Genomic DNA, 10,720 nt, shown 5'->3' with positions numbered 1-10,720 from the left:
TATGTTGGCCATGAGATATTTAGGGACATACTTTCCACTGCTTGTGGGGTGATTTCCTATTGGAAGATGAACTTCAAATTCAATTAAGTTTGGCACCTCAAAGTCTCCCTGGTCACAGCACTTATTAGGAAGAGCTACTAATTGCCTGGTCGTACAAAAAGACCCTAAAAATATGTTGGCTAATAATAGTGTAAACAGTGTGAAAAACAGGAAGGTTCTCTTGCAGCACAGTAAAGCCAACATCAAAAACTTTACCCTAAAAAGTGAATCAAAGGGTCATGGAACCTTTCACACAGCTTTTTAGACAGCAGTAAGGAACTGGTTTTGCCCTACAGCTGCCACAAAAAGCTGTGTAATGAAATAAGAGTTGTGGGAGAAGGAAAGGTATCATTTATAGCCAGTCTCAAATTTTGGCAGCCTTGCACACCTTCGCCAAGGATACTGGTCAGCATTTTGCTAGACTATAACCACATGATTAGGTAGCTAAATGTTATATTTGAACAAATAAAAGTCAAATGGATTTCTGAGAAATGAGAAGAGTATAAACAATGTATCCTGTGTGGTTATCATACAGTTGACAGGTTCCTTTCTGCTGAGCTCTGTGTGGACATGTAGACTGAATGCCAAGTAACCACTAAAAAGCTGATTGAAAAGAGGTATAGTGAGATAAGGTATGAAATTTGAGAGGGAGTGAGGGGGCAGGGAAATACAGCTAAACAATACTGTATTCCAAGCCCTAACAATAACTTAATGTAAGGGATAACAATGGACCATCAGTTCAAAGTCTAATTTTCCATCTCTGAAAGAGGTCTGGGATTGAGCCAAGATCCTTCCCCTTTGGACTCTGAAGCCAGAGAGAGTCTCATTCCACTCCAGAGCCACTGACAACATGCAAATGTTGGGGCCAGGCACAGCAGAGAGGTACAGGTGTGAATAATGGCTGTGCAACCCATGTTTCTGACATGAATGCACATGGACTGCTGGAGTGATGGTCACTTTTTGTGCATGTTCTTGGTGAAATTACTTCATCTTCATGGCTTTGAGACTGTTGTTGAAGATGAATATGGCTGTGAAGCAGAGGAAGAACCTTTATTCCTAGAGAAGTAGTATCTAACAGAATGTCAAGGAAATGCTGTCAAGTGTCAACAAGTACCAGACAATGTGTCCACTAACAGATTTACCAAGGAAGAGAGCCAGAATAGTCTGAATACTTTTGTCTTTGTTTCAGGTTTTTGGTTTCATGGAACTGCTGACAGTGTCAGTATAGCAAATGCATGTCTTCCAAAAGAAGTGACAAAACAGAGCCTCCTTGTAAACCTGCTTCCTTTCCTGGAAGGTGAAAGCCTTCCTAAGCCTGTCCTAACACACCAACTTTCATCATGTTCAGCCAAGGAAGCAGGCTATCACCTGTTTGGAACACTGTAATGTTTTTTTATATTCTCACTTTTGCTGCTTTCTGAGTCACTTCCATTAATCTGAAATTCCAGTCATGTCCCCCCACAGATGTGGCATATACAGGTAAGTCCATGCTGTCAACAGAAGACTAGCACCTGGTTCTAACAAATCCTGACAGGCACGCTGAATCACACTCATCTGTCATTATCACCCAAAATGCTAAGCCTTTGAGTACCTGGATGCTGTCAAAAATACTGGATACTGACAGCAAAGTGAGAGAAACCAGTTTTTTTAGCTGGACTGTGGCATCTGTGCCTTGCCTTACTTCCTTGTTTTGCATTTACCAAGATATTTACAGGATCATTTCAGTACTAGATGGTGAACAGAATGAGACACACTCCAAAAGGATACATAAGAGTGGGCACACCCCGAGCTGCCAGGTGCTTTCGGATGAGCCGCTCGGTGCCATACCAGTTAAAGCCTTTGGTTGCATACCCAATCCGTGGGAGATGCACTGTTGCTGAGGAGGGAACAGAGACAATAAAGAACAGAAGAGATACTTTTGAGCAGCCTCCCTGCAATGGAGATCTCACTTCACTTCAGAAAAAACAGTAGAGAGGTGGAAATTGGTCATCATCTTTAGGTGCAACCACACAGGTACAGATTCGCTGTTCTGCTGCACAGACACTTACCATTCCTTTTCTTGGCTGCTAAATAAATCTTCTTCAGGCCCTTTTCCAAAGCTGACAGCTTAATGCCAGACAAGTTGTTGGACCGATCTCGGTGCTGAGCTACAATCAAGGCCAGCTAAGGAGAAAACACAATAAATTGAACTACAATCTATATACAGTACTAAGAGACACAGCGACAGTGCTGGAAACTGCATTACTAACTTTTACCTTTAATAAATGAAGAAAACTCATTATGTCTAATATTTAACTGAAACTCAGCCAGTAATCAGTTCAGTAATCGGTGCCATTATTGTGAAAAAGACATAAGGTTCATTTCACACAGCTTCAAAAACATATGGATAGAGCAAAACAGGAAAGAGCTTCTCATTCTCACCAAATCTTGTCCTTTTTTCCTGGATTTTTTATCATCAATAGGGAATAGCAGGGTTCCTCCTATCTCCAGGTCTGTCCAGAAAAAAAAACAGGACACCAATAAAAATATCAGTCCTGAATAGTAAACAAGCAGGCAATGAAGCAGTGATTTCACTGTCACATTCTGTATTATTCTCTGAGACTGTATCTCCTCATGATGGTTTCAGCAGTCAGATCCTTTGCCCAGGGAAGCAAGACAAACATTTTCCCCCGAGCCACACAATCACACACACACATCCCAATTAAAGACAACAAATGTAAAGAGAGACACTGAAATGAGAAGAAAGCATCTTGCAGGAAATTAGACAGATCAACAGCTCCATCTTATAGCAAGATGTTAATTCCTAACCAGCTGCAAGTATTTCAAAACTGTTAATATATACTGAGGAAAAGATTAGTGTTTGGAGGGAAGCAAAGGCTCAGCTGAATGGTGCCTGAGGTGGCTTTCATACTTCTTGAAAGCACTTTGACAGAAGATGCAGTGCTCTGTCTTATTTAGTGAAAAGCACTCTGTGAATAATGTACAAGATTGGAGTTTCCCCCCCTTTTTATGACTTGCAGTGGATTGGAATCGTCAACCCCTACACAGAGTTCTCACACTCCAAACAAGCCAAGTCATAGCACCTGCTGAAGTACTACTTTGAGAGCTAGGGATGTACATAACCAGAGAAAGAGTAACACGCGTGAGTATTGAAGTATCCAGGCACTTCACTCCTGCAGTGTCACTGGGGCTTTACCTCTTCCAAGTGTCTTGGCCTCAGGTCATATTTTAATCTCTTACCTTTCATCTTTCCTGCCATCTCATATATTTTCCTTGGCTGATCAGAACGAGCCTCTAGAGCAGTGAATAAACCACCCCTTCCCCAGCGGCCGGAATCATCTAGAATGAAATAACAAGTTAGACTCCTTTCAAAAGTAAGGTTGAGACCACGCCTGCAGGGAAGGCCCCTGCTCTGTACACAGGCAATGAATGATTATCAAAACCAGATATGGGAACTACATACAAACTTAAGTCAACCACCATTCAAGGGACTATCCTAAAGGATAAACCTCAGCCCTGGAGAAAAACAAAGTTATCAGTTCCTTGAAATACTCTACAGAAAAATTCCTTACTCTTCACTGAAAATGCTGAAACAAGCACTAACCATAGCACTGAGCATATAAACCTGACAGTATCCTCACATACATACATACATACATATAGGTACACAGAGCATGCATGTAGTATGTCTCCACATTGGTGCCTTGGGCTTCCCACACCAGGTATTTGATATTTCCAGTCTTTCACTTCTACCTGGCATTTGCACTTCAAACATGAGCTTTCATGCACAGTGTAACATAAGCCAAAGCAGATGTTGATGTTTTGCTCTAGCCCTGGACAGAGAGCAGCTCCAACACTGCTTCAGGAGGAACCCCTTTTCATGTCTTTAATGCCTTAAAAGAGGGCCTTAACTTGGGAGACTAGCCTAGAGCCTCTGTACTGTCAGTGTTGAGAGACAACCACCAAGAAACTCTGACCTCAGCCTCTGGAAGTGTCTGTCTCTCTCTGCTAACCAGAAAAGAAGATGAATTTCAGTATCTCAGTTTGATTCCTACAGCTTCCACAGGATAAACAAAAGGTCCTCCTCTCAGGAACTGTCACCCTTTAGCCACAGACATAAAATTTCAAGCCCTACAGGCCCCTTTGAAGAGGTTTACCCATAAATCCAGAGCAAGCATGCAAAGACCCTTGCACACCTTGCTAGTACTCATGTGGGTTATACATGCTGGAATAAAGGCTGTATTGCTTCTGCACCACTTGAGATTAAGTCAGACTCAAATCCAAATTATTTCAGAATTAGAAACGATGGAACCATTAGGGACAATTCAGCTCCCTTGTTCACCCCACCCAACAATACTCCTGTTGTTCACAAGTCCCACCTAGGCAATGGACAATGATGGCATCTTCCTCTCCTGCTTGGGGGTGGGTTACATCTCCCATGACGTATTTAATATAGTTCTGGTCTCCATCTTTGTAATCTAAATCCACATTCTGCCCCAACTCATCCTCCACAAACTCCTCCTCTGAGCCACTTTCCTCTGAAGGAAGGCAGGTAGATGTGTAATGATTGGCCTCCCACCAGGCCATCCTGAAACCAAGAGAAGAAAGATGATGTTCAATGAAAATCAAAGGTGGGGGCACACAGCTTGGTTTAAATCATTGCAGTGAAACACAGGAGACCTAGACCTGCATTCCCTCTGCTCCCTCCCCATTTTAGGCCAGAACAACAGTTACCAAAGTTCTTATTTATAATATTAGGAGCCACATGCCAACGTGATTAAGCCAATTGCAGGCATGGAAAAAGTGAGCACATAGCAAAGGGCAAGGAGCTACTTGGAGTGGTGAAAAGGAAGAACACCTGGGAAACAAGAAGGAGAAAGTTAAGATGTCCCAGAGAGTCACAGATGTCAGAGCAATTTATAGGGGGTAACTGTGGCACTTCAGAAAGCTTCTCCCAAACGCTCATTAATCACAGGGCTCTTATTCAGGACATCCTCTATGAATTAAAGTAATGTCAGGCAGGGTATTCAGGAAGAAAGAACCCTTGCTAGGGACTCAAGCCATTTTTCCACCTTCACATCCCCATGTTATGCACTTTGGGCATATTATTTCCATCAATCAGACACATTCCAAGAGTACAGTGCAACAGACATCGATTTACAAGTGGTAGATGCAATACAAACCATACTTTTTCTTGTGCTCTGCCTCTGCTTTTGCTGCCTTCTTTTCCTCCATGAGCCTTGCTCTCTTTGCTGCTGCTTCTTGGCGCTTCTTCCTCCGAGCCTCCAGCTCCTCTTCACTCAGCAAGTGCTTCCTCCTGGCCGACTGTTCCCGAAGGCCTGTGAGAAGGGCCTGGAGAAAGAAAGAGGTATCACAGAAACAAACTGCTCATCTGAAAGCCATGCCTGATGCCCTCCTTAATCTACATTCCTTTCCCATTTGTTTACTTGTCCACAAGTCTTAATCATCAGAACTCAACTGTCACGTGGTTTTGTGACCTGAAATTATAGAAGTGCCCTCAACACCCTGATTCCAGAGCCAACTTTAGTACACTGACATCCAAATCTTTTAACATGCCTTCTGCAAGCTGTAGGTAAAGAGAGAAAACTGCCAAGTTTCATTTTCCACAAGCAAATGAAAGAGCATCGTGTTCCTTGTCACATCTGCCTTACGTTTGCTTTGTTCCGGAGAGCTCTCCCTTCCTTACTGGTCTCTTCAATCAGTGCTTTCTGAAGATCCAAGAGCTGATCAAATGCTTTTTTGTCTTCTCTGCTGGGTTCTTTTGAATAATCTTTGCCTTCATACACGTACATGTGATCTTTAAAAAACAGTTAAAAAGTGTGAAAAGGAACTGAAACCTACTAACACCCAAAATGTACAGTGAGATAAAAAAAAAATCTGGCTCCTCTGTGACATTGTTCTACCCTCAGCAGAGAAAGATCTTCACTCTCACAACTTTTTGGTATGACCAGAGTCAGTATCATGTAGAAACAGGAGAATCAAGATTTGCTTCCTCTGACAAAAGCTTTTAATTTAAGATAATTTAACATGTTTAGACTGGCAAGGAAGCTTTCTTCCTATTTTATTTAATTAATTATTTTAAATTGTGGTTCCATCATTGTTCTCTTTGGTCATTCCATCTCTGCCAGTGGAGAATTCAATCAGCTCTGCTATGTAGTTACAGGCAGCTCTTGAAGAGGGAAAGCAAATTTTTCCTTTTGACTTCCCAAATGAAATGAAAGCACAGAACTCTGGCAGCCCAGGGTTGTTGCTCACCACGTGAGTTATCTTCCCTATACTTATTACACAGTGTGGCACCACTGCCTCTCTTTTAAGTCACCACCAGAAAATACCACTCTTTGCTAACTCTCAGCAAATAATTACTCATTGCTGGCAACTGCTGCTGGATGGACAATAACTGTCCTGCAGAGCCATATTTCAGCTTCAGTCACAAATTTATATTTAAGTGCTACTGTGTACCCAGACAAAAATTCAGTCTTTCTCTGGGAAAAAAGCACTGGAAGAGGGAAGTATCCTTAGAATTTATTTTCAGGTAGTATGGGGCTATGAAAAATTAACCACAACTGGATGACATTTGGGCTGGAAAGTAGAGATTTGAAGACAGAGTAGGTTTGTTTTAGTTCTATAGACACCATGACTCTGTGTTTCTTATCTCACCTTTTGGGTTTTCATAACCAGTAATTTTTTAATTGGAGATAAAAAATTAAACACCTGCTACACAGCCTTTCCTTAACTTACTACAACATCTCCAAAACTATAGATCTATCTTAATGGTTCTCTGTGGGAAAAGCAGTAGCTACAATATTAATATTTCCCCATTTCTCAGGAATTTCCATCTGAAGTATTAAAATATGAAAAGGAATTCAACTCTCAGCCACCAAAACTGGGCAAGTATTGTTAACATTATCTTACAAACAGGCAAATAAAGACAGAAAAAAAGAACAAAAATACCCATAAAGACTCAGAAGTAAAGTCTGTGGATAGGCCACAAACAAAATCCAAGTAACTTCATTACAATTCTGCTTTTCTACTTATTGCCTGAAAAATGCCACCCTTGCCTGGGAAGCCTTCTTTACCAGCACTCAAGTGACAAAGATATTTGGATTCTCAACTTACTCTCTGTATTTTCCTCTTCATTCTCTTCCTTTTGTGGCAGCACAGTGTCCATTATCCACTGCCCTCCTTTTGTCTCTCCAAGGATGTTTTCCAGCTCCACATCCTGTACAGTACTTCCCTCAGAGGAAAGCAATTTATCCAGGCCAAATTTCAAGATTTCACTCAGCTTTAACAAAGACAAGGGGAAGTTCAGCATTATTATCCTTTAATTCCATGTCAATCCCAGTGTCTCGAGCTTCTCAGGCTTAAAAACAAAGGATGTATGAGTGGTGGAACCTAAGCTTCAAGGCTGCCTGTCAAAATACTTATTTTTTAATATGCCCCATTCTCCCAGCACCTGACAGGACAAGCCCCAACAACATATCTCCCATAATCATAACTCATCCAGACTTGAACAGTCGTTTTTCTTCAGGGCTAAATGACAAAATAGCACTGTACTGACTGCATTCAAGCAGCTTTCTTCATAGCCAGAAAGGCCAGGCTTGCTTTTGCCCTCGACCTGTTTAAAACAAAAGCCTAAATACCATAAAAATCCAAGGGGAGAAAAATAACAGCATGGAATTTCCTATGGGCTCAGTTCCACTCCTCCCACAGAAACTTTAATTGCTGAGACACACACAAACGGGGCAGGAAGGGCAGGCAGAGCGGAAAGGATACACTAAATCCAAACCTCTCCTAGGTTTAGCTGCATGCAGGGGATATGTTCCCTTAAATGTCACTTCGCTTGATGTTTTGAAGCCAAGTTCTCAACACAAACCTTTCAGGTTAGAATTATAAATCATGCCCTGACTCTTGAGACACTGTATTTGCCAAGAGGCCAAAAGAAGGTTGACCGAGTTTCAGACTAACAACCAAAAGCTGACTAGGTTGTCACCTGACTTCTTATCAGCTCTGTTTGTGAGAGAAAAGCACCAGAGACAGATTAGTTCAAGAAACAACGAGTCCAGCTTCCACTTTTTATAATTTCCACTAATTATAATTGAAAAACAAGTAAAACAAAGAAAGGTTCTGTCTTCCCCTCTTCTCCAAGACAACACACCCTTTCCACAATGAACACACTTCAAAATTGCAAAAACTGTCTTCAAACATCAGATGCTGTCTGGACCTGGGATGTCATTTTGGTTCCTACAGACAGAAGATGTCATGTCAATGCAAAGCTGTTTGCAGAAGTTCAAATCCAACGTAAACACAGAAACATTCTGGCACATTTCTAAGGTGGTTACTGGAGTCAAATTGAGGATACAACTCTGGTTTACCTGTAACTCTGCTGTTCCCTGAGGCTTGGGTGCTCCCAGAGCAAACTGCCCCCCTTCAACAATGGCATTGGTCAGCCGGAGCTTCGAGGCAGCTTTTCGGTAGATGATTTCTTCAACTGTATCTCGCCCAATCAAACGGATAATTTTTACAGGCCTTTAAAAGTTTAAGAAAATTCTTATTACTCACTTTGTTTTGAGGTGCACTAAGGTATTTACTATCCCCTCACCCACTCCTTTGGTAGGTAAAGAAGGCAAGAACAAAATGAGTAAAACTATCAGCAGAAATGTGATGCTGATTCAATTCTGCTTGACACAGGAGAAATGCTCATTGCAAAAGTGCAGGCAAACTTCCACCCTCCATCTCCTACTCCACATTTACAAAGTTCCCACCCAGGATACATGACAAGGACAAGATTGTATGAGGCTGCAGTTGGAAAATGAAGACACAAAATCCTCTCTGCTCCCCTGTGATCTTCAATCTATCCTCATACTTTAACCTTCCACTGCCTATGGAAGGGGAAAGTAATACTGAGAGGCCAAGAGAGTCAGCAACCAAACCACAAGTAGTGACATTTCTCACTTGTGCTGCCCAATCCGGTGAGCTCTTGCTATTGCTTGCAAGTCATTTTGTGGGTTAAAATCACTATCAGTAAAAATAACTGTATCTGCTGCTGTCAGATTCATGCCAACTCCACCTACAAACAAAAGAAGAAGGTCACCAACAGAAAATAAAGGAGAAGCTGGAGAATTTATGCTCTGCAAAGTTCTGTCAAATCTGATCAACTGTATCTAATCCAATCCATCTTTCAAATCTAAGTCTCATAAAGATGTAGACAGATGGGTAAGCCTTCCATTTCCAGCTTCCAGGTTTCTGCAACAGTCCAAAAAAGAAGCTTTAAAATGCAATGTAATCAAAAAACATACGGTGTGAGTGAACCAATGAAAAAGGGACTGATTGTCAAGACTGATGAACATAGACATAATTCTGCTGGCAGGCAGGTTATCCCTGCAAGGATGGGCTTCCCTGAAACCCCTAAGGGACTGTCCAAGTCATGACTTGGCTGCAGCACAGAACCAGCTGTAAATACACCACTGAAACAGTGGAAAACACCAAGCCAAACTATACAATAACCAGAGACCAGGCGTTTATGAGACCTAAAGGTTTTGAGGTTAGAACTTGGGCTCTCATGAAATAAAAAAATTTTTAAAAACCCAGTTAATTTTACATTTTAAAATACCTCTACTGTGGCCACATTGTGTAGTTAAAGAGGAGACGGTCTGCTGCCTTACATTTCCCCCAGCTCATGACAAGACACCTTGCCTGTAATCAGAATATCCCTGCAAGTGGAGACAGTCATGCACCTGAAAATCCGTGTCCATAATATAACAACAATGGCAATACTGTTAGCACACCTGCTCCCAGCTGAATTCAAGATGCTTTGGCCAGACATAGCAGTGTGCAGCAAAAAACAACCCTAAGTGTGGCTGGCATGGGAGGGAGAGCTCAGGCACTGTGGTGACAGACACACAGACTCCTGACACACATCCAGCATTAGGGTCTTTCTTTCACTAACCCTGTGTGCTTCCCCCTGTGCACTGTGGTTCAGGCTCATCAACGCAAGTTTAACCAGAAGCCCAAAGGAAGAGCTGGTTCCAGTTTGATGTTTGAGATCAAGCAGTGTGGATTCTTCCTCTGGAGACAAGCAGAAGCCTGGCTCTGAGCTTGTTTGAACAGAAAGACAAGGAGGCTTGAAAACTGTGTAGAAGACACAGATCTGCCCAGGGAGCAAAGAGGGGAAGCAGCACAGATGGCAGTCCCATGGAGTTCTCTGCAGCCTTGGGACAGTAAAAGACTCTCGTTTCAGTCTGTCTGCCAGCTAAAGAGCACGTCCATGTTCATCAAACTTGAGAAGCAATTCCACCAGCTTACTTAAAGGAAGTCTGTTCCTGCCTAAAGACTGATGCTTGCAGAACTAAAATGGTAGTGAGATTCCTTAAGCTCAAACTGGCACAGAGACAGGCATTATGGAACTTGGAATAAAATAAACTCAATAAGCTGCAATATGAAAAGGATCTTGGCATCAGCTGCCAAAAGGAAAGCACAGAAACCAGATGTCCTAGATGAGAGACCCAAGTTCAGGATGTGTCCTGTCTCCCTCAAAAATCCCCCACACAAGCAGGCTCTGCAGGATTCAGAATTCCCTGAAACCTTGCCAGAGGGAATAAAATAAAGAGTGCAGAACCAAGATGGTTTGTTTGTCTCTCCTTACTTACCTGCTCTAGTGCTC

General features: G+C 42.1%; 1 protein-coding gene across 1 annotated transcript in view; it reads right to left on the bottom strand.

Moving 5' to 3' along the window:
- Nucleotides 1-475: 475 nt before the first annotated feature.
- Nucleotides 476-10,720, bottom strand: part of CHD1L (chromodomain helicase DNA binding protein 1 like) — a 22,439-nt gene continuing 12,194 nt past the window's right edge. The window contains exons 13-24 of the mRNA XM_031056659.1: nucleotides 10,707-10,720; nucleotides 9,013-9,127; nucleotides 8,433-8,586; nucleotides 7,177-7,342; nucleotides 5,712-5,857; nucleotides 5,228-5,391; nucleotides 4,419-4,627; nucleotides 3,280-3,378; nucleotides 2,461-2,531; nucleotides 2,088-2,202; nucleotides 1,807-1,915; nucleotides 476-1,110 (exon numbers count right to left, since the gene is read on the bottom strand). Coding sequence (XP_030912519.1) covers nucleotides 1,032-1,110; nucleotides 1,807-1,915; nucleotides 2,088-2,202; nucleotides 2,461-2,531; nucleotides 3,280-3,378; nucleotides 4,419-4,627; nucleotides 5,228-5,391; nucleotides 5,712-5,857; nucleotides 7,177-7,342; nucleotides 8,433-8,586; nucleotides 9,013-9,127; nucleotides 10,707-10,720 — 1,441 coding nt within the window. The 3' untranslated portion in view covers nucleotides 476-1,031. The remainder of the gene's footprint in view (nucleotides 1,111-1,806; nucleotides 1,916-2,087; nucleotides 2,203-2,460; nucleotides 2,532-3,279; nucleotides 3,379-4,418; nucleotides 4,628-5,227; nucleotides 5,392-5,711; nucleotides 5,858-7,176; nucleotides 7,343-8,432; nucleotides 8,587-9,012; nucleotides 9,128-10,706) is intronic.

Source organism: Geospiza fortis, unplaced genomic scaffold (genome assembly GCF_000277835.1).
Source record: "Geospiza fortis unplaced genomic scaffold, GeoFor_1.0 scaffold1, whole genome shotgun sequence".
Taxonomy (NCBI): Eukaryota; Metazoa; Chordata; class Aves; order Passeriformes; family Thraupidae; genus Geospiza; species Geospiza fortis.
The sequence above is the reverse complement of the archived record's forward strand: the minus strand, read 5'-3'. Positions and strand labels throughout refer to the sequence as shown.